Source organism: Notolabrus celidotus, chromosome 20 (assembly GCF_009762535.1).
Source record: "Notolabrus celidotus isolate fNotCel1 chromosome 20, fNotCel1.pri, whole genome shotgun sequence".
Taxonomy (NCBI): Eukaryota; Metazoa; Chordata; class Actinopteri; order Labriformes; family Labridae; genus Notolabrus; species Notolabrus celidotus.
Genome location: NC_048291.1, coordinates 11,802,830 through 11,827,759, shown reverse-complemented (window position 1 = coordinate 11,827,759; position 24,930 = coordinate 11,802,830). Strand labels below are relative to the sequence as shown.

General features: G+C 41.4%; 1 protein-coding gene across 1 annotated transcript in view; it reads right to left on the bottom strand.

Annotated features, from left to right (window-relative positions):
- LOC117832915 (protein kinase C alpha type-like) overlaps positions 1-24,930 on the bottom strand; it is a 130,421-nt gene that overhangs the window by 77,117 nt on the left and 28,374 nt on the right. Inside the window, 1 exon segment of the mRNA XM_034712238.1 lies at positions 8,741-8,823. Coding sequence (XP_034568129.1) covers positions 8,741-8,823 — 83 coding nt within the window.

Here is a 24,930-nt window from a genome sequence, read left to right as displayed (position 1 = left end):
AAAACAAAATATCTTTTGGGTCTGATTGAGTCCTCCTTTGACTTTTGAGCTGTCACCCTACCGACAGTACTAAGAGAAGTAAAAAAGGAAAATCATTTGCATGCTATTCCTACCATTGAGAGCAATCTGTGTGAAATAACCAGGGGCAGTGTCAGTCTGGGACATCTGCACAGCCTGAAGTCAAGTTGCTTACAGACTGATCTCTGATTGAGGAGCAGTCAGTGTCTTACATAATAGTGTCTGTAATCTAAAGACCGTTCTGGTCCTCTGGGTTAATGACACACAGGCAGATGTTTGCCTTTTAAGCTGACCCGCTCTCTGCTCACATATTGCACTGAGTTATCATCGAGTTAACTCATCATCTCTTCCTGCTCGAGTGGCTGCTCTCTGCTGCACGTGTTGACGCGCTGAGCGAGGCTCCCCTCTAAGCTTTAATCTGCCCTCTGTGCACTCCAGCATTAACATGTGGAGAGATTGGACATTGTGTAAGCTGCTGTGCAGTCGAGTTAGCTTGCTGTTGCCCAGCTGTTGGTGCAGGTTAGAGCTGAGTTGCTAGGAGAGTAATGGCTCGAAACCAGCCGTCTAATGGTGCAAGACAGAGCTGAAGTGTCGGCTACTGTACTCTATCAGGCCAGACCAATGCTACCATGGCACTTTGATAAGCCCCTAATGTGAGTGTAGCATGAAAACATGAAGGGAACTGGAATCACAGGTTTTTAGTCAAGCAAAGAAAGGGCAATATAAAGAAAGAAAGGAAATTTAAAGCTGTCTTACTAGTCTTTTTTAAAAATAGGGGGATCCACTGATGCCCCGTAACTGAATAATAGGTCGCACTATCAAAAAGAAGCATTCAGCTGTTACAGTAGAAGGTACAGGGAGCGAGGGACTCTCTGTGTTTCAATTTAATATAACAGGCTACAACTCAACTTTTATCTGCCTCACTGAGATGCTCATACTCTCCCTCTTTCTCACAGTGCTGCAGTTGATAGGTAATGTTTACCAGTTCTAGGAACCAGCCAGCCACTTTATTTCTGCACAAAGAGGTGGAACACCAATAATAATAATCTCCTGCTTTGCTTCAACAGTCAAATAAGTCACTTATTGTAAATAATTGGTATTGAATATGTAAAAAGACTGTTTTTTCTGTGTGCTGTCAATCATCTAGTAGGTTGCTGATGGTCCCCTCTGCTTTTGTAGGCCTTAAATTGGCATCACTATCAATTTTAATCTGTTTCACCACCAATGAAAAACTTAACACAGGAGCTTTAAACACTACTATGTTTCATGCACTGTCATACATTTTTATAGATTTCTCTGTGTTTATGCTCCTGTCTTTTATCCACAGTGTTTATCTCTTTTCCACCAGCTTCAAATTAACCATACTTCTTTCTTTCACGCATGATATCATGAGTGCACCGGAGTCTGTGAGAGCTGCATCCCTAGCAACAGTTTGTTATATATGCTATCAAGGAATAACTGACTGCTGCTTTGACAAACAATGACCAATCAGAATCAAGCACTTAACACAGGAATCCAATAACGCTTAAGAGCATTGCTAAGTTTTATTATATTGTACTGTAATGGTGACATTATATCTACCCTCTCTTAGACACTCTTCATCTCGGAAATAGTGTCACTGCTCCTTTTTTCAACTCTGCAAAGGCACTTATGATTCAGTTCTGGTACCACCAGCATGTTTTCTTCCTTGTGTCACTTTCTGAACATGGACAGTCAAAGCCGGTGGTGTCTCCCTGTCAAACTGCAGCTGAATTACAGATGACCTCAGTTGCACATGGCTGATAGTAAACTGCTGAACTGGAAACCACATGTATACAATTACTAGCTTATTTCTTCTGTGTGGATGGAAATGTCCCTCTATGAGTATTACAAAGTCAAAATGGTGTTTCACTAATTTCTTCCCTATGGGGCTTTATAGATACCTGGATGTGCAGGACGGCATATATGAGAAACAAGGTTGTGTTTTAATAACTGAATTAATCTTATTCATGAAATTCACTTTGCAACTTCTAACTTGAGGGGGTTGGCCTGCCTACTACAGTACAACTAGTCAGTTGAGTATTGTTTTGCCCATTTTGGCCACAGTTTTACTTTTTTATCAACACTGGAAGAAATTATTTTTGTTTTGGCTGTAAAGAAACTCTGTCAGAAAATCAAGGCCACAGTCCTCGCAACACAAAATAAACACTAAGCTATCATGGTTTAGAGTGTTGGCTTGTACAGTTCTGAGCTGCAAGAATATGTTGCTGGCAATATCAAGAGTGTTTTGGATTAGTGAGACATAGTCCCTGTCCAGCTGGGACCATATGAGACTAAAATACTGGTGCAGTCCCATCAATTCACTCGATTAGCTATTAGCTCAGTTTATGTGTGGACGGCAGACCCTGCTTCTTACGGCATCGGGGGAAGATATCATAGATTCAGACCACTTTATAGGATCAGGAAACATGTCATTGAATCATACTATTTGTATGTTTGCACACAATTGGCTAATAAAGATGATAATGGATCCGAAATGTATCTTATTCTTAACATTTCCTGTTATTTTCATTTGGATGAGTTCAGTCACTCATCAAACTGTCCGATGTGAAGCAAATTTATTAAACAAAAAATCCTGATCAGGTAATATCCTTATTGACTGACCTGGTAGGTTGAAGATTGGAGGCCTGTGATGTACTCTTTTTTTTTTTTAAGTTATATTTTTTGGGGCTTTTTTTGCCTTTACTTGATAGGACAGCTGAAGAGAGACAGGAAATGTGGGGAGTAGAGAGCGGGGGAAGACATGCAGGAAATGATAGCGACCGTGAATCGAACAGGCAACCCCTGCGACGAGGACTGTAGCCTCAGTAGACCACTAGGCCACCAGCGCCCCTTGTGATGTGCTTTTATCAATTTTTAAAATACTTTATTACTGTTGTTAATGACGTACTCTATTCAAAACCATCTAGGCTGACTGAAGAAGGAGGCACAAACGCAACCATGGCAGCAATGGTAAATGCAAAGCATGAAGTTAGATGGACGTCAGAAACGGGGGGACTAACTTATTGATTTGTGACACCAACACAAGTGTTTATCATAGACTGTATAAAATATGGACGTAGGATCCGTGACGTCACCCATCTGTTTCTGAAGAGCTGTTTTGAGGCCAATCAGCGGCGGCAGCCATATTGCTGCTGTCGAGGGATTGTGACGTTTCAGCCTCCTAGCCAACAGCTACAGTCTTCCCACCTGTCAGTCAAGTCAGCTGTGCCTCTCATTGGAAGACTTGTAATCTCAATATCTTCGGAATTGCCACGTTAGAAAAAAATTCAAAACATGTTTATTTCTGCTGTAAAGATAGGCTTTTTTGAATTGGTGTGTATGTGGTTTCCGGTACTTCCGGAGCCAGCCTCAAGCGGATCCTCAATGAACTGCAGTTTTTAGCATTTCCACATTGGACTCATATTTTTAGACCGTAGGTTGCCGCTTGGTGTTTATCCAATATGTCCATGGGAACATATCCCAATGGATGATGAGAAGGGGAGTTGAATGAATGAACCAGGTAGCTAAGCAGCTAGCAACTTTTAGGTTGAAAACCATCCCATTGTCTTCCGTGTTTCAAGTTTTGAGAGAGACTGTTGAAAGGGATCTGTTTTATGTGTGGTGTGCTGCGTCGGTCATATGATTGCTGTCCACATACCAGAAGAACAAAACTGTTAAATCAGCCATTATTTGGTGACATGTGTGAGCTCACTGACATTTCCAACATCTGGTTGGGATTTTAAAAATATTGTGTGGGAAAGGCTTTAATGAGTGAAGTATATGTGTAAAGTGGAGTCTGGGTTGAAAACAACAAGATTTCAGGTGGTACATTAAGAAATTGTGGTTGAAATATGGTTGTTTTTTGTTGTTTTCTGGCGTTTCCTTCATCAAACTATTACTAATTATCTGAGAAAATAAGCCCTGGATCAATCTAGATTCAAGGAAAATATATTCATTGATTTATTTAAATGCGTAGTTCATGCTAAAAACATGTTTTACTTTTCAGGGGAGGCACAGACAGGCTGTAAAGTTACTGTAACATTACAGAGACTGTAGGCACATCGTTCACATCAGGCAGTGGTAAAGATGAGTAAAATGGTACTTATTTAGTGCTCTTCGTATCTTCAGACAACTCAAAATGCATTGACACTACTTGTTACAGTCAGGCATTCACGCAACATTCATACACTGATGTGGAGATAGCAGAGGACCATCAGTATTAACTGATTACTATAATAAAAATGTCCCATACTGCTGACTGTGTCACTAAGAGCTGTTTGGGGTTCAGTGTCCTGCTCAAGAAAACTTCAGCATTGGGGCGCTAGTGGCTATAGGCTATAGTTGAAGGCAAGTTGAATATGTTCCAGGAAAAGTACAGTAAGGCAAAAGACGTGATGATTCGAACACATGGAGCTGGGATGGAAAAAAAAAAGAAGCCATCTCAATCTAAAATATGTGACCCGCATGCAAACTCTCTGCAGCAGTGTCGTTAATGAACAGGGTGAAAGACAGATGGTTGCAAAGAGGATTTGCCAAGGAGAGAAACTGCAATACACCCATGTAAAGCATAATCTCCTCGGTCACAACCAACAAATCTGTCACTGAAATGAAGCAACAGAAAAAAGTAGATCTTAAAAGAGCTGGATTTGGTCAAAGATCCAGGCCTATTATGCACATGTAACATGTCTGTGAAGCTCTTATTTTGTTTCTCTATGGATGAATCACCTTCATTCACTGGCTCCAGAGTGATCCTTGACTGATAATACAGCACTATTTACCGCCTACGCTGCATAATGTGCTGAATGAAAAAAAAGAGAGAGAAAAAGAAAGAGAGACAGAGAGATAGAGAGAGCACATTTCACTCAAATGCTAATGCAGACATCTTCTTCTCTCTCCTCCACCTCGTACTGTGAGAGGATCAAAGCTTCTGCCGTTCCCGCACACAGGCTGACACAAAGGTCACTCTCATCCCACAGTGCGAAGGGGCAGAGGATGTGTGTGAGTAAGACAGAAAATGACAATGTGTGTGTTTGAGCGCTAATCAAGTCTGAGAGAGTCATGACACCTGACTGATTCAGAAGGTGAAGGGCAGAGATGGAGGAGTCCTGATGAAGTGGTGGTGAGATGGATAGATGTTGGTGAGTAATCATTACTCACTCTGAGGCTGATCAATCCGTTCATTGACTCATTATTGAAGCGCTAAGTGTGACATTTAAAGGACGGGTCTGGTTATATTCTTGTCATGGAGCTCCATCACTGTACAAAAAGCATCAATGAGCCAAAATGCTGCACTCTGCACACGTTCATTCGTCACGTCAACAAAAACAGCAATGTGGTTTGTTTTGAGTAAATTCAAATACTGTTAACACTCAAAGATACAAAATGTGTATCAATACGCCTCTGAAAATAGTCCTCTACAATGCTCTCCAGACACCCTTCTACAATCAATCTGCATTACTTCAAAGCTGTATGCTACACATGCTCCTTAGTAAGCATTGAGAATACGCACACACAGCGTCTCATGCAGGTTGACTTTCATTAAACTTATGTGCTGCATGGAAACTGTTCTAATGGAGAGAAGTGTCAAAAACTGCCAAGTGAGGGAAAGTAAGTGCTTTGCTCTTTGGAAAAAAGGAGCTGTTTGTGTATGAGCTCGTCCCGTGTCATTATTCAGAACTGAAAGAGGTACATCCCCTCTGGGCCTCCTATTCACTCTGAGCAATTTGGTAAATAATGGGCACAAAAAACAGGCAAATCAAAATCCACAATGAGCACTTGAAGCTAGAAATTCAGATGTGTGCATGTGAGAGTAAGAGAGAGAGAGAGAGAGAGAGAGAGAGAGAGAGAGAGAGAGAGAGAGAGAGAGAGAGAGAGAGAGATGGAGATAGAATAGAGAAAGGGAAAGACAGAGGTGGATGGTTAGGCAGGAAGATAGTTTGACATATTTCACAATATGCATGAGCGAATGATAAAAAGGTAGCACAGGAGTGTTGCAGAAGATGAATACAGGGTTTTGGACAGCCTGAGACAAGACTAATGAGCCTTAAAGAAAGTATGAAGTATCATGTCAGCTGATATAATTATCACAATAAATATCAAAGCATTTTTTATTTTAAATTTAAAGTCAGATTTTTGCTGCTGAGTGAATGTTGAAGACGGTTTGTTAACTTGTGTCTGGAATTTAGTTCTCTGATAAGCTTCTTGAGTCCTTCATTTTTGATGCTGTTAACAAGAATGCAAGAAGTTTTAGCTGGTAAATTCTTATTTTTCTCATGTTTATTCAACTGATATTATATATTATATATGTAACTGATATTCAACTGATATTTAACTGAAATGCAACTGATAGAGTTGGGCGATGTTGAAAAAGATGTTACGGCACATCATCCAATATCCTCCATAAAATGCAATACATTCAGAACTCTGCTGCACGCCTCCTCACCTGCACCCGCTCCCGTGACCACATCCCCCCCCGTCCTCCAACATCTTTCACTGACCTCCTCCACTATCACACTCCTTCCTGTAACCTGCATTCCTCACATGCAAACCTTCTGTCTCCTCCCATATCCAAAACTGCTCGGACCCTTCAGCATTCAAATCTCTTTTAAAAACTCACCTTTTTAAATTAGCTTTTAATTTGTGATTGTACTGTTGTTTTGTTTGATCTGTGTTCCTTGTTCCTTGCTTGTATTGATTTTAACAGTTGCACAGTGTCTTTGAGTTTCTGAAAAGCGCTATATAAATAAAATGTACTATTATTATTATTATTATTATTATTATTATTATTATTATTATTATTATTATTATTATTATTATTATTATTATCACAGTAAAACAAATCATTTATTGCCCAGCCCTACGACAACAGAGAAGAGCTCCACATGAGATATACTGCAGATAGATGGTTGACTTTTACAGGCTGACGCAGAAAATCAATGTGATGATATATTGCAATACTCTCTTATGATACATTATTGATACACTTGTCTTTACACATTATTAAAAGGTCAGTCTGGATTGATTGTCTTGGATTCAGATGGTGGAGAGGCTGTTTGATGTGGATTATTATAATAAATGTGTGAGAACACCATCCTATGTGATCTCTATAAACTAAAGTCTGCAAATGGCTGTAGAGTCTATAGAAGAGGGTCATGACTTCTGGTGTTAGAGGTGTATTGGTTTCTGTTTCTAACTCTGGGTCATAGCATTGTATTCTTGTGGTGTTGAATAGTCTGCAAAATGAGTTCCTTATAGAAAAAAAGTCATGGCAACACTTCTCAAGTAAGACCATGTGTTGGGAAAGTCGTCCATGTCTTTGCAAGGGACAGAAAAAGGGTGTGGGGGTCAAAATGGGGTGTCACATGGTGTTGTGATCCGGCGGATATTGCCACTGTCACGTGGCTTGCTTTCATGCTGTTTTTTTCCATTTTTGCTCTCCACAAAGAAGGCAAACCTGCAGCCAACGGTAAACCTACATACAGTCAATGTAGAAGGAGAAGAAGTAGAAATGTACTTTATTAATCCCCAGGGGGGAAATTTCACTCCTGTTATTTTTTGGTCATACTACACGCACAATTTGGTGTATATACATACAATTTTATGCACAAACATGCAGTGGACATGCACTTAGGGAGAGATGTCGAAGTGAGGATGCTGCCATCAACCAGCGCACACCGAGCAGTTGGGGGTTCGGTGCCTTGCTCAAGGCAAGTGAACCAGCACCTCTCCAGCCACCAGTCCACTTGCCAAACTTTGTCAGTGCTGGGACTTGAACTGGCGACCCTCCGGTTGCCAAGCCAAGCCCCTATGGGCTGAGCTACTGCCGCCAGCATACATTTGAATGGACTAAATGATTCATCTTAACTTGTTTGTTCATGTTCCTCGGCTAACTGAGCAGTCACTTCAGATGCTAAATACTGATCAAGTAACACTAATGGACCAACTCTTATAATCCTGAGTCTGATACCTGTGTGAAGAATCTCATAGGTGTCTTTTGTAGTCACTGTCACGCTCCTCATGTCGAATTTACCCTTACTTCCAGAAAAAAACATCAGCTTTTATTAGAAGTGTGTTTGGTTCTCTGTAGCCGTGCAATAATAGCTTCAGTTTCCTGTTGAACTGCATTTGGCGTGAGGTTGAGACGACTCGACATCCATTGACTCAGTGGTGTATCTATCTTTCACCAGACATTAAAACTCTGCTTCTCCGCTTTGAGCTCATCCTTTTGGCCTTTCTGTTTGGCATCTGAATTGATGTGTTTAAAGAAGCTCACACTCTGACTTTTCCTGCTTTCTTCACATCAGCTGTCAAAAATCTTGAAGACTGAAACACAGTGCTCGAGAACACTAGAATGATATCGATTCCTCCTCTTTGGAAACATTTCTCCTTTTTAAGCACATTTTTCTTTGTGAAGTGATAAAACCCAAACATTTAAGTTTGTGTATGCTTTTTTGAGCTAGTAGATATCAGCAGTCAGGTATCTGAGTAGTGAAGTAGCTGAAGGGGAGGCTTGTATAAAGTCATAAAAAACTTACATCTGTGTCAGGTCCTTTGTCAGCTCCAGGACACTTCTTTGTGAAGTGATAAAACCCAAACATTTAAGTTTGTGTATGCTTTTTTGAGCTAGTAGATATCAGCAGTCAGGTATCTGAGTAGTGAAGTAGCTGAAGGGGAGGCTTGTATAAAGTCATAAAAAACTTACATCTGTGTCAGGTCCTTTGTCAGCTCCAGGACAGGAGAAGGTGACGAACTCATGGCAGCGTTTGTGGACCACAAAACAGCAAACTGAGCAGGAGAGAGAAAAACAGAGGAGACAGGAACAGTTAATGGTGCAACACTAGGACTTTGTTCCTACGTGGAAGTCAACATCAAATCCATGATTTTCAGTAGAGGAGTGTTTCGGATTTCTTAAAGAATCATTACAGCCCAACTCTCCAATGACTCATGCACACAAAGAGTGACATCCTTATATTGTAGCATGTTTAACCAAGTTGTTTCCAAACAGATGTAAGTTTCATTTTACCTCCTAATTTTGAAGTAATTATACAGCCAAAGTTGCATTGTTGTTTATCTGATAGCTTTTTCTATAGTATTTTTTGTCTTAATAATAGTGTTGTAGTCAAGACCACATCAACCGAGACCAAGACATGTCCAGGCTATCAAGAGGCAAGAAAAACACTGTCTCTCTTGGGGCCTTTATATCAACGTTACATGTGAATAGATATATTCACAGTGTCAATACATGTGTGGAAAAAAAAATGCTGGTGAGCAAGAGAGAGTGTGGAGCAGCCTCCTTTTTTTTTTAATGAAGAATGCATGTGGCGTGCAATGGTTGCATGATACAAACATCATCACCCCTGCCTACTTGCTTGCAGTGAATTACCTGCTGCATTTACACATCACTCTACACCAACTAATTGCTGAAATTTTACTTTGGTGGCTGGAAGGAAAAGGTTTGGTTAAAGTTGGGTGAATAATTTTGCCATTTAGGTTCACACATGCAGCTCACTAGTTTAGTGCATGTGTGAACAAGGCAAGGCAAGGCAAGGCAAGGCAAGGCAAGGCAAGGCAAGGCAAGGCAAGGCAAGGCAAGGCAAGGCAAGGCAAGGCAAGGCAAGGCAAGGCAAGGCAAGGCAAGGCAAGGCAGCTTTATTTGTAAAGCGCATTTCATACACAAGGGCAACTCAATGTGCTTTACATTAAAACATTAAAAGCATTGGAGACATTCAGACAGGCATAAAAGAACACAATTAAAAATGACAAATATGATAAAACAGAAAAGAAAAGGAAAATTAGAAATATATTAAAAATTACATTAAAATTTTAATTTAAAGTGGGTTAAAATGAGCTAAGATAGAAAGGCAGTGGCAAATAAAAAAGTCTTAATCTTGGATTTAAAAGAGGTGAGAGTTGGAGCAGACCTACAGCTTTCAGGGAGTGTGTTCCAGATATGTGGTGCATAATGACTAAACGCTGCTTCACCATGTTTTGTTTTGACTCTTGGGACTGAAAGCAGACCAGTACCTGATGACCTCAGAGGTCGAGGTGGTTCATAAAGTAGTAGCAGATCAGCAATGTATTTTGGGCCTAAACCATTCAGTGCTTTATAAACCATCAGCAGGATTTTAAAGTATATTCTCTGACAGACAGGAAGCCAGTGTAGGGATCTAAGAACTGGAGTGATGTGGTCTACTTTTTTGGTCCTTGTTAGGACTCGAGCAGCAGCATTCTGTATGAGCTGCAGCCGTCTGATGGACTTTTTAGGGAGTCCTGTAAAGACCCCATTACAGTAGTCTAGTCTGCTAAAGATAAATGCATGGACAAGGTTTTCTGCATCCTGCTGAGACACAGGTCCTTTAATCCTTGATATATTCTTAAGGTGATAGTAGGCGGACTTTGTAATTGTCTTAATGTGGCTGCTGAAATTAAGTCTATGAAGAATGCATGGGGCGTGCAAGTTACACAACAATGGTTATCAGCAAGTAAACACAGTGTAATCACTCATAAATGCACCAAACTGATCCTAACCAAAAGTTTGTAGCCCTCCATAAATCAGCTGGTTTCTGATGTTATCAAGTGAGAGTAAAAATCAGCAACAGCGTGGTGCTAGAGGTGAGTGTAATGCTATCGAAATGTAAAGATCAAATCCACAACACAAGTTTTCTACCATAATATGTACTGTCCTTTAATGTTGGACAATATTCTAGACAAGGTTTCAGAATCTGTCTCAAGAAGTAAACATGGTATCAGTCAATCTCCATTTTTTTATGTCACATGTCAAACTGAGACGGAGTATGAAAAAGATGGAAACAGTAAGCAAGAGAAAGTGCGTGTAAACCATCATCAATCATCCTGTGTGACTGTGACAAGCCTGTCTAGTATGGCCACACAAATACAGACAGACAAACAGACCCACATGCACATACACTCCCACGCTCACACCCACACAAAAAATGTCACTATATGATTTTTTGCAGCCGTCGGCTCTTTACAGTCAGTTTGGTCGATGCCGACTGCATCATTGTCTCGGTGATCTCCCCCTTCCAGAGTGTCACTCAGCGTGACACTGCTGACATGACACCTGACGCCGCTCCCACCAGAGCGCCAGTGGCATTTACATTTGGACAGTGCTGCAGATCTGCTGGGACAAAGCAAACCCGTGGACATCTGTGACAGCCAGATCACAAGCTGACTCTCACTCTGACTCTCACTCTGTGTACCCAAACTGGATGCTTTCCCTGCCATTATTTCAGAATCCTCATTCTTGCTTCTTTTTTATTCTCGCACAATCTGTCTGCTTCGATTATTGTCAAGCTGCCTGCGTGTTATGTCCCTTTTTGTGCTCATTCTCCACTGTATTTGTGTGATTTTTGTTTCAAACTCTGCCAGCTAAGACACACTTGCCAGACAATCTGATGGCTATTGGTTAAAAAACAGAAATGAATTTAACAAAATGTCCAAGAAACAGCAGGGGTTTGGTCTGTCCGTGCAAAATACTGTTCTATATCATATTACTCAGTTAACTGGAAACATTTCAGATAGATAGAAAAAGAAGGATAGAAGAAAAGGAAAAGGGAGAAGAAAGGATTAATCCTACAAAATTAAGGAGTTAAGACAGGATACAAGGAAGCATAGAGGGTAAGAAAAGCAGGAAGAGAATAAGGTAAGAAAGAAGGATATAGGGAAAGAAAAAACAAAGGAATCAAGGAAAGAAAGAAGGAAGGAAAGACAGATAGATGGTTAAAAAAGCATATTGTAAAGAAGGGAGATTAGTAAGGGTGAAGGTGGGAAGGATAGATTGAATAGATAGACAAAAGTAAGGCCATAGAGTAAGGAAGGAAAGAAGGAAGCAAGAGAGAAAAGAAGGGTTTTATCGGTGAGAAAGAGGAACTTAGGGAAAGAGACTATGACAAAAACAGAATGCAGTATAGAAGAGCAGTTTGAAAGAAGAGCTGATGGATGAAGGGTTGGGAAAGAAGAAAGAAGGATGGGTAAAGGATGTAATGAAATAGAAGGAAGGAAGGAGAAAATGTCAGAAAATATGGTAAATTAATAACAAAAGGGAAGAGGGTAAGACAGATTTAAAGAAGGCAGGAAGGACAGAGGGAAGAAAGGATAGAAAGGGTGTAGGGATATAGAAGGACTGAACATTGGATGGATGGATGGATGGATGGATGGATGGATGGATGGATGGATGGATGGATGGATGGATGGATGGATGGATGGATGGATGGATGGATGGATGGATGGATGGATGGATGGTTTGATGGAAGGATGCATGGATGGATGGATAGATAGATAGATATTATCGTCAGTTTTTTTCATTTTTATATTTTCCCCACCATCATAATCCTAATCCAACGCTAATACGTGTGTGTGTGTGTGTGTGTGTGTGTGTGTGTGTGTGTGTGTGTGTGTGTGTGTGTGTGTGTGTGTGTGTGTGTGTGTGTCTGCGGTAGAGCAGTGCTGAGTCAGTGGCGGCTACAGTATGAATCCATCTCCTTTAGTAATAAAGGGGAAACGATGCAGAGGAGGGGGATTAAAAAGCTCAGCAGAAAAGTGGCCCACAGTGATTCATCCACACTCTGAAGTTTTCATCTGTGCCATTTGTCATTTTCATAAAGTAGAGAAGCAGGCGATGCACAGGTGTGAATGCAGATGGAGGGGAATTTTTTAAGGCAGTGTCAGTGGGGATTTTCAGAGAGAGTGGCAGCATGGCTTTCTAAACGTTAATGTTTGGTCAGTCTCTCCTTTCACACGTCACATTTTTATTGCAGGTTGTCAAATATAGAAGCTTTGTCACGATAAACAGGTGCTTTAAACTGAAAATATAAAGTGATGGTACTCCCTTGTTAAGAAATAAACAAGTTTAAACCCTTGCATGGTGCAAACAACAGTTGTTGTCTCTATAGCTCATTTCTGTATTTGTAACTGTACAGTTTAAAAAATAAAACAAACTCATCTGCTTTGATTTGGGGTTTAGAGATATGCATAGTTAGCCACAATTAGCTTTGTGGCTGATTTGACAGGTGGGCTTGTTATAGCTGCTGTTCAGGTGGCTAGGCTACGGCCTGAACTACACCTTTTGCAGATTTCTAGATTAACCAGAAATTAGTCGGAGTCAGAATTTCCAACATGGGGACGACCCTTTTTTGGGCTTCATTTCACCCTCTTGGAACTCAATGGGTGAAGTCAGTGGAACCATGTCCATGTTTTTTACAGTCTATGACATGATCCAAGCCCTGGTCTGCTTTAAGTAAGTAGCATTATCAAAGGTGTATTGAACAGTCATAATTGATTGTGTTTAAACATTTTTACAGTCATGTGTGGTCTCCAGAAGATGAACTTTCCTAACTTTGGTGATTTGGTGCCCTATATGCTCTTGCATCAACATGAGGTCCTCGTCTGGTGTTGTTGGTCATTTGTGTCATCAACCATTGGAGGCACTGATGACTCCCACAAGTGAATTTTAATCACCTTATTCATTACACCATTTTCAGATGTTAGAAGCTCCTACTACATTGGCCATATCAAATCCAACATGTTGCACCTTTTGACCAGCCTGGCAACAGAGTTGGTGAGCTCATTGACCAAATTCTAAATTCAGATTTTCAAAAAGGGAAATTAAACCATCTGTTATCTATACCGCTTATCTTCAAAGGTGTTGCAGTACACCCATCAATCCACCAAAATGTTAAGTCAAACAATAATTATATTGTGAGCAGCCTTTGACTAGGTGTGTTATGCTTCTGAATAAGTGCTGTCATTGCATGCCAGTTCAGGCAGACATCTTGAGCTGCATTCATACTGCACGTCATCCGCTCCATCAGCTGATCTCGACATCCTTTCATCTGGCGGTGTATTTAAGTTGCAAGTCTCCCTGTCTCTGCCTCGGCTTTGCCAGTGCCACTGTTGCCCTGCTCAGTGCTGCATGCAAACTTTCAAACCCACCTCCTCCCCAAGATCCACCTGTAGGCTCCGAGAGGGGTTAGTCGTATCTCATTACTCCTCAAATTCTGCATATAAATCTGCGAAGAGTAATGAGGTTCGGAGCCTATACGCCAAACACAATACTGTATGCTGTAATAAGAAACATTAGCTTAAATATATGAATACAATAAACAGTGTAATAAGTGTAATCTGTTACAGGAAGTATGACTGAAATGAACGCACTGGGATTAAAGTAATATTGCACAGGGTCTTTTAGGTCGACCTGAAAAGACATCATCACATGTTCTCATATTTCTCATGGGGGTCTTCCACTGCTTATTGGAGTCTCATGGCCTGATTTAAACTTTTGCGACTTTTACACAGATTGTTCAAGGCTGGACTGTTTCACCGTTATTCTGTTTGACTATTTTGGATTAATGTAAGGAGGCAGGATGACGGGGTGAAGCGGCATTACCGTGAAGCAAACAGGGGAGGTAGAAACAGAGCTGACGTGGATCCACTGTGTGTGTACAGTATGTGATTCCTACACTGTTTGTTTCAACGTTACCTCTCACAGCGTGATCCTGTAATGCTGTGTAAACACAGACACTGACATACCAATATGACAGCGCTATGTGGTTCAGTGTGAAAGTATAAATTTTCATAATTGGCTCTGCTGTAGAATCTCTAGATAAAGAGCGCTCTGAGCAATGAAACATTAGTATGCTGACACTTGGAGTAGTTTTTAACTCTATCTCTGAGAAAATCCAAACTTAAGAACTTTTCAAATAGTCATTTGCTGTCCCTTTAAATTGTTGAAATTCAAGCTTCAGTAGATTGTAGCTCTTTAATGTGAGTCCAACATGATTTAAAAAGCAGAGACATAAACAGACAGGAGGAATAAAGATGTGAAGATATGCTGCAATACCGCTTTACTTTCTGAAAGACTGTTTCAAAATCAGATTTTCTGTCTGTCCCTACTGTGAATATTAACAAGTGTTTTCATGTCGACCTGGTAGCATTCATTCCAGCTTCCAAACCCACCGCCAACTCTCCCCACGGTCAAACTTTCCAACCTCCCGGCCCACATCCTGCCCACTCTGCTGTCAATGAAATTAACAAAAAACATTTGCTTTCATGCAAAGGAGGAGGCAAAAGCAGCCAGGATCTGCTTTGTGTATTTTCTGATTCTGTAACACTTTATCCCCTGCAGGATTAACTCTGAGTGAAACCATCAAGTTTCTCTTTCTCTATCAGCAGCAGCCTGCTTACATTATGTTAACCGCAGCGTACTGACGTCTGTAACTTTTTCTTCAACCGCATTCATCAGCTCTTCCTCACACCCTCAGCCGCACTCCCATCCCTCCATCCGTTGCGTCTCTTTAATGCTGATCTCAGACCAGCCTGAGTGTCTGCAGGAGTGGCAGTGAGGAGCCGAGCAGACTGAGCTGACACTGATCTCAGTTCAGAGGTTAAGAAGGACCGCTAAGCTGTCCATAGTGGAAGGGATAAATCTAGCTCTGGACTTTTGCATGTGTGTGTGTGTGTGTGTGTGTGTGTGTGTGTGTGTGTGTGTGTGTGTGTGTGTGTGTGTGTGTGTGTTCCATGCAGGCTTACCCAAACTTACACAAGAAAGAGACAGTGTTTTTCTGCGACTATAATCCCTGGCATTGACTTTCATGCACACGTACACACACATTGACACACAGGCATTAATCTAAAAGCTGTCTTAAGGAAGCAGGGGCCGATATGCTTCAGACTGACACACAGAGGCATTCTGGGAGCTCATGGGATGAAACATACACCAAACCAACCAGAAGGAGAGCTGTGAAGACCCCTCACACAAACAGTCTACACAGACGGTACAAAACATGGTTGTAGTCTCAATGACATGACCCACTGGTTTCTAAAGGGGAGTTGTGGATGGTGGCCACCATATTGGAAATGCTGACTCAACCGAACTTTCACAAAATCTAGAAAGAGGGGAGTTGACATGCCCAACTGTCAATTAACTCAGCCATGCCAACCGTGTCTCTTTCTGATTCATACAGAAAAGATCATCTTTAAGGTACCTCAGCATCAGCTTCACTTTTCAAACCAAAGGATGCATCCACTTCTTTTTGATAAATGTTGTTGATTTTACTATTTTAGTTAGATCAACATGTTTCTCTACGATCTCCTACGATGAGAGAGAAAAAGAGGAGGAAGCGCTCGCAGAGAGACCTGGAGAAGCGCTTAATTAAGAGTCTATTTGGTGATCTTAATGCCACTGTAATAAATCTTTCCTTTGACTGGGACACAGCAGTCTGTCTGGGTAACTCGATACTAAAAAGTGTAGTCGTCTCCAGATGGTTTTGTCCTCTCTGGGAGCAGAGGTGACACAATGACATACTGTATCGTCAGGGATATTATGATTAATTACAGCAAGCTTTTGTTTCACCAGCCTAATTGCATAAGCAAAGAGATAAGGGGCTTTGGCGTTACAAAGCAGCTTACAATACACAACCGCTTCCTTGTGAGAGTGAGCGGAAGGTGGAAAGCACGTTACACGCTCTATTTGTTTTTGTCTCTAACGCTGGGTATTTGTAGGATTTTTTCATGCTGTGGTGGCATTTCTTCACTTCTCCATCCACATCTCTATACTATCCATTACTGATCTGTTTAAGTGTGGGTTTAGCCCTGGCTAATCTGGTCAAATTGGTAATCTACCAAGCCAGCGTTAATAGAATTATGCTGCCCCGTTGCACAGATGAAAAGCCTGCGGTGGGAGATAAGGGAGCGGGACAGGACACCTGCAGCGCCGGACCAAACTCAATACCTTCCAGACACATTCAATTGATCCGCCCTTCTGAACACAAAGAGAAAGTCGACTTTGATCTGAGGTCCACATGGAGAGAGAGTGAGGTGTGTAAGAGGATGAGTGAATAGGTGGAGAGGGAGGGAACAAATCTACAGGAGTTCAGGGTTCCTGCAGGTGCAGATGTTTGGAGGGATGTCAGAAATGTTCATGTAATCCTGCATTTACATAATTCTGGTGCTGAATTATTAACAGCTTTGTCAACTTCCTGAAAACTTCCTCCTAACCTGGCTGCCTATCTTGTAAAATGCTCTGTTCCCCTTTTGTCGTGGCTCTGTGGTCTTTCTGCAGAGTGTTTGTCATTTCAGGCGAGAAAAATGGCAGAGGGGAGGAGAGGAGAGGGCGAGGGGAGGGAGGTGTATATTCCTCTATTTTTAGGCTTCATTCTGGTCAGAGCTGGAACAGTGTGTACCGAACCCCACTGTGGTGGAGAAATGAGGGAAGACACTTCCTCTACACCTCCACACCTGGCCAGATGACACTATAAATAAACAGGCGCTGGCACATGTGTGCAAACACAAAGACATGTCTGAGAGAAACATGCATGTGAGTGAGTGGTGAATAATGAGTGAAGAGCTATTCCTGTGTAAGTGCTGAATGAGAGTGGTGGAAAAAACTGACAGATAACCATAAAGAGAATTGAATGGGTCTAGAGATGTACTGACTCCTACATGCAGCAAAGAGCACTACTCCTGCATGGGTCAAGTTCTCATCAAAGTTTGATAGAGTTCAAGAAGAAACTATATCCGTACGTTGTTTACCGTCCTGACTCTTTCCTGTAGCTTTCTGCTCTCAGCCTAAGACATGGAGGATTTAATCTGGGCTAAAGAGCAATTAGGAAAGTCGAATTTCATGTATGGCTGCGATATATGTCAAAAATGTATCACAATATCTTTTTCCATGTTAAATTTCTGTATTTATCACCTGTTTCAAAACGCTTTAGTTTCTGGAGAACAGAGGACACCTAAAGGAAACAGAGGGCTCCATGGCAACAGATTCTTATCAGCCTCCTTGCAGGACCAATTAACACTAACCTGAATGGTCAAGTTAAAACATAAGCTAGCTTCTTTGTTGTAAATTATATCAAACTGAACATGTCCATTAATAGTAATGTTAGACAAAGTGAGGACTTCTGCAGGGATATTTATGTTGACATATCTGTCCTCATTCCAATCTCCTTCTTCTAAGAGCTCTACAGTTGACACCTTAAACATAAGTGTGCTGTTAACTGGATTGCAGGACAGAATGTTGCTCCACTTTTTCCTATAAGAGGTGTTTGGAGTCCAGCAGCTCCTAAGGCTGCTCTCACATCTGTGCCCGCTGTCATTATTTCCCCACTCTCAGGATCAGCCTGAGTTGGAGTCCAACTTTTTTGCCACAGTGTCAACAGGCAGAAGTGAAAGATGTGGGACCAGGGGCGTCGCCAGACCCCCTTTACTGGGGCACGTGCCTCAGTATAAATGAGCTGTGTCCCAGTATCAGAGGCGGACTGGCCATGGGAAGTGAAGTAAAAGACTTTAGGCGCAGTTGTTAATGTGTTGCATCCACCGCAGTGTTTCCCATACATTCACTGCTTTGGGTTAAAAAAAAAAAATCATTAAATTCACAATGGTTTGCAAGCTTTCCCTGGTTATAATACTCTGTAAATAGAGATGCATCTTTTTGTTTCTCATGTATGATGTTTGGTAAACACATGAAACATGACACATTTGTGAGCACTGGTTTCACTAAAAGCTCTGGATCTCTTTAGAGGGCACGAGAAAACACCTGCCCATAAAAAGTGTGTGTGTGTGTGCGCGTGTGTGTGTATGGGTGTGTGTGTGTGTGTGAGGAGGGGGAAATAGTAGGAGGCCTTTGCCCCAGTAGAGCTTTAATGCATAGCAACGCCCCTGTGCAGGACTCCAAATTTTCTCTCCTTTTGATATGACGTTTGATCAGGTTGTCTCTGGCATTTTTTTTTTGCTAATTTAATCAATATAAACCCTCTCACTTATTTTATTTGTGTATTTTTATTTGGATATAGAAAATAAAAACAGATGGAATAAAGGAATCAAGCACTTTCACATTTAAAATCAATGTTTGTCCAAACTCTTCAGCAGACACAGCAACTCTGGTTATGCAAAATACAAGGAACGTCTCCTCTTCTTCAAAATATTCAGACCTCACCTTATAAATTCATACTAAATCACTACATTTTGGAATCAGTTTCATGCTAAAAAATTGTGTCTCCAGGATGGATGTGTGGTAAGTGGCTATCTTTTAGACCCATATATTGTAACATAACCTAACGAGTATGAGTTTTCTGTCACCATTCGTTTTCTGCCACTTGGTTTTACTCATTTTTTTCTCGTAAGATGACATCCCTCTTCACTGGCAGATCAAACAGTGCTTTGCAGTGTAAATAGGACATACCTTCTAAAAACATACAGGAGACTTACAGGAGGATGTCCCTATTTGGTCTTTGCGACAGGGTGTTGGATCTATCCATGATCGGTACAAATTTCTGAAGTTTATCATCATGAGGGAATTTCATCATGATACAATAGTTAGACTGTTGATATATCTTTGTTCAGCACTTTTTTATGACCTGCAGAAACACTTTCCCTTTGCGCAGCCTATCGAAAGTTTACATAGATGCATGTTTTGTATCACTTCTAGAAGTATCTAACTTCTAAAGAGTGACCTTTGACCCCCTGCCATTGTGGTGAGTGGCAGAATGGAGATTGCTGGAGCTCTGGGGCCACATGACCCCTAACAACAGAGCTCTCTCAGGAGACTGGAGGAGATCGATGGGAAGTGACTTCGGTGGAGTGACTCAGTGACAGTTGATACACAGAGGCCTCAGCAGTTCCTTTTCTTCAACTTCAAGATATCTTGACATTTTTCTTACACTTTTTGGGATAATAATGCAAAAATAATGAGCAGATTCATCAATGAATTAAGTAGCTGTTCGTTGGTGCTAAGGATACACAATATATTATTCGGGTTAGGGTCCCCACAGGCATGTATGTTAAATATATGACCTGAAACAAGTCGTACAACAACTTTTTGTACCTGATGCCAACCCAAAATTCAGCTTCTCATCTTCCATGACTTATCCACAGTGAAAAGACACCTGAAATCACTTTAGCACAGACCATCACCAAAACACAGAGACCACTTGACTATTGTGCATGCAGCCAGCTTGCCACATGACTGTATGTTGTAAACAACCACGCTACACTGCTGCCATCACGGTTCATGTTGGCTTTATGGTCTCGGCAGACGCTTACGCAAGTGACCTCCTTTTATTAGAAGCACTTCTTGTGCTTGATGGCTAACATTGTGGTTGCATATGTATGTAGGCAGATGTGACCTAGAGTGTTCACCTTCTGAGGCTGCGGTTACAGGGCATGTACGGTGAAGTGTTTAAACACTGTTTTAAAACTCCTAATTTGTATCCCAGAAATAAAAACATAGTGTCCGTTACATCGTGTAGCCCTATTTGCTGCACCAATGTGGTGTTGAGTTAATGTCTGTGAATCACTATGCATTTCTCTATCAATTATTTCCAACAGTTCTTAAAGCATCTGTTTTGCACAGCTGCTTAGGGCTTTGCAAAAACAGTGACTCTCAAAATTCTTGTTGAATTCCCCCTTCAGGAAAAAAAAACAACAAACTTCCAAGCGACAGCAGTCTGGTTCACAGGTACAAACTGTGGAAACACTGTATAGCTGACTTTGGCGTGCCCCATTGTAAAAGTCTCTGTCCTTTCTCCACCACCCTTGAGGGGATGAGGTTGGTGTGAAATATACTGTCAAGCAGTGTTTACCTGTAGAGGGAGGAAATGAAAAGAGCTGCAGCCACAACAAAGGTGTGGAAACTCAATTTCAGCACTTACATCCAATTATGCATTCTATAGGAACACAGAGGACAAAGACGTACAGCAGGGACAGAGTTAAAAGTGAAGATGTGACCTTGAAAGCAACAATAAAGCAGTTCACAGAGACCACTGACGGGCTGGATTAAAGAGGAAAGGAAAGAGAATAACAGAAGGGGGATAGGAAGAAGGATAGAGCAGAAATGAACAGATAGCAAAAGATAAGATGATGAGAACAGAAAAGAGAGCACATTGTATTCTTCCTTTTTTGTCTCCTGAAGGGCTTATTAAAGTTCATAGGCGTTCTGTTTGTGTGTACCAGTTATCTTCATCAGCACAGTTTCCTACTGTATGAATATGCATGTTTGTGTTTGATTGTTAGCATGTGGAATTATGTAATTCATCACCGGGGAGTAGAATAGCGGGGAACCGAGCAGAAAACATCCTCAGGGGAGATTAAGCACAGTAGGTGTTTTTAAAAAGCAAAACAAAAATTCCACACAAACCCACTGAAAATCTGTGTGTTCAGGTACAGTAACAGGGTAGGTAACGTCTGATTGGTTACCCTAAGCCTCCCGAGTCTCCCCTGCTGGTTGACAGATGCAGTTCTCATCTCGGTCCGCTGAGATCTGTGTTTGATTATGCATGTCTGGATGGCTTGTTACTGCAAACACAGACCGTCAAGACAATGTCCACATGGTACATGTTTTCTTTTTGCATGTTGTGATTTGTTTTCTCACTCTCACATTGTTTAGTGTCTCATAAAGACACTAAACAAGTACACACAAGGTACATAAAACCACTTCCACTTTGTGAACAGTTTGTGATTCGTCATCCAACTCCTGAGTGATACAAGCCACCAGGAACATGCTGAGTATATGGATCTGGAAGGGGATGCAAAATGTGGCCACCGAAAATGGCTCAAAAGTGCAATTTCGTTTTCGGCCGAAAGACTTTTATCACCAAAACAACACGGCCGAGACAGAATGTTGTGAATGTTGTGACGTGGCCAGTACGCACTTGTCTGGATAAGGGCCAACATGTCTGCATCCATTATTCCTTTAATTGCAGCACTAAAGCGTCTTCTAAGCAAAGAGGTTGAGACGGACCACGGAGTGAAAAACAATGAAAAGTCCACTCTTAGAGTCTGTCAGCACACGTTTCACTGAGATCTATTCGGATCCTCTGCACTTCATCGCGACTGTACTTGATCCGTGTTATAAAGATCATTACTTGGATGTGGGAATAAAGCAGCGCACACGCTAAATGATCCAGGCCACGATGGATGCGGAGAACCTGCTTGGAGACGGAGAAGCGCACAGCACAAGATGGAGAAGGAGAACAGAGCGCGGAAAAAAGGACTCGTCTCTCTGAACCAGATGAGGGGCATGCACCCTCGTTGTTTGATACGTTTAATGAGATCCTTGATTTTAGTGAGGTTAGTCAAAATCATAGACATAAATGCAATGGTAGAGGAGACCGGGGACAGTTGTAACATTTCTGACCATTCTGTCTATAACTTTGAGCTCTTTTAACCCAGTGTGTTCAAACAGCTTTACAAACTAGCTTCAAGTGTCTGCTAATAAATGGCCTAGAAAATGCCTGTGCAACACAAACAGAAAATGCATGGCTTAATCTATCAAATCCAAGGAGTGAAATGTTACAACTGTCCCTACTAATAATTGGCATAATCATTTATCTATGTGTTTCGTTTTTCGTTTTTTTGGCCTTGGTTTCCTCATTTTCGGTTTTCCGCTTCGGCCATGAATTGTCATTTCGGTGCATCCCTAATCTGGAATATAGAATTTTGACATTGCGAACAAAATAACTTTGTGGATGTCATTACTGATTGGTCTAGACTTAAATATATATACAAACAGTGGATGGATTGCTACGAGAAACACATTGACATTCATGATCCCCAAAATCTTAATGACTTGGTTAATACTTTGATTTAACCTCTATCATGACCAAACTAGAAACTCTGACGCATGATTGGCTGCTCAATGCAGTCTTCTTATTCTGTCTAATGTTGGGTGGTAACTAGCATTTAAGGCTCATTAGCGCCCCTCCCTTTCCAGTGGTTTGGGCGTGTAATTACAGGTTTAAATATATCAAACTTTTATTGAAAGTAATTATCATTATCGAATTATCACCCAGCCCTAGCTAGATGGATTCAAGTGGACTTTGGTAAAGAGCTTCATGTTCTCAAGAGGAAGTCATTTGAGCTTTGTCCCTTACTTTTGATCAGGCACCATCAGGAGGTCAAAGTATATCGTGTCCAGCCATATTTTGAGTTTAGAGCTAATAGACCAAACATAGCATACTAAGCTGTTTAACGTTGATGGTGAACACTGCTGAACACAGGCATGTTCCTTTGAGCATGTTAGCTTGCTGTTATTAGCATTTAGCTCTGGGCTCTGTTGTGTCTAAGTAACATTGCTGTCAACTCTTGGCCTTGTTTGTATTGAAAGTCATTATTTTTCAAACTTCCAGTCTCATCTCTTCTTACATGGCAAGACAGAGGCATGAACACATGCATTATTAGGGATGATGTACACGAACACTGACATACACACATGCACAGGATGAACACACTATTTGCACCGCTAATAGTGTTTGTATTAAAAAATGTCCACAGGGGGACTGGATCAATTATTTCAAACTACAGGTTGGAGTGTTTGGCTGCCAGACATCTCTGAGTCACAGGGGAAATAGTGATACAGCCTCATGAATTAAATATGATCTGAAAACACAGACGCAGGAACACACAAACACAGGGTTAAGCACACATACTTGCATATGACTTTGGTTTTTTGGAGGGAAAATAATCTCCATTGAGTTTATGCACACATACATGCACACAGGAGCTGATTTTAACATGCAGACATACACACATAAGCATATTCTTTAAATTCTTGTGCTTTATTCCTGTCACGCAAGAAGCATACACCACACATTGCTCACTCAGTATGTCTGCTTCTCTTGTCTTCTATCTTCTCAGTTACTTTTATATTCTCACATACACACACAGACATGCACACACATTGAGCCAGTGATGTATCACCTGCAGTGGTCTGGCTCACAGCCCCTTGTGCCTGTGTATCAGGTGTCACAGTGGTTGTAATGTAATGAGTCTGGCTACAGAAGCTCTCCGGCTGACACAGCTGCACACAGACGAGACCAAATTAGACGCACCATAGACTAGCTATCAATGGGAGGCTTTGGCAAGTACCATCACAAACTTAGCCCATAGGTTTACATGCACAGTCAGCGGCCTGAGGTAATTGCTCTCCATCTTATGACTCCAGCCTTCGCAAACACAAAACAGACAGTCAGGCTAAGGGCAAAGGTCAGGGCCAAGTCGCTGCCAGGGGACAAGTTGATACCACACATCAACATCGCAGCATCTTCATCTCCTGCGGCACTGCATGTCCTGGACTATAGTTTGTTTTTGACCAGCAAAGTCAAGGCTAAATTTGTCTCTGGACATTCAGAAACAAGAATAACACACACTTGTTTCTTTCCTTTAAAAATTCTCACACAGTTCTTGTTTGTCATTTTTTCCTATGCCTCTTTCCTTTCAGGCTTAATAACATACAGAGAGGGAGAGGGAGAGAGAGAGAGAGAGAGAGAGAGAGAGAGAGAGAGAGAGAGAGAGAGAGAGAGAGAGAGAGAGAGAGAGCGAGAGACTGAAAAGAAACGTTCCATATAGAACACTGACCTTGATCAAAACCCCTTCCTGTGGTGAAAAAAAAAAACCTTTAAAAGAAAGATGTGCTTTGATTAAAGCACAATTATACTGCAGTACAGCCGGAGGCAAATTCTTAAAACTATTCAAGGACTAATCACATTAACAAATGTTACATAAAACCATGGATTATTTAAAGAATGTGGCTTTATTCTTCTCTTCTGTCCACAGGTTATGTGAAGCTGCAGGCAGACATACTGCTTAGGGGCTTTAGTGCCAGCTGCTGATACACCACTGATACAACATGGCAGTCAGACTGGTTGGTGTTCTCGCTTCTCAAAAGATGCCGACTTTAATGTCTGCGCCTGAACTTTGTCTTGCCTTGTTCTGTTTCTCGTACTCTCTTCACATCAAAGCTACAAGCAGAGACTGTGTTAACCTCTTCTACAGACCTGCATCTCTGTCTTGCATCGATATTGAAATAAACTAGAGCAGGCTTTGGAGCTTTGGGCCCTGATGCAAACACTTCAGACAGCAGCAGCTTTTGTTTGCAGT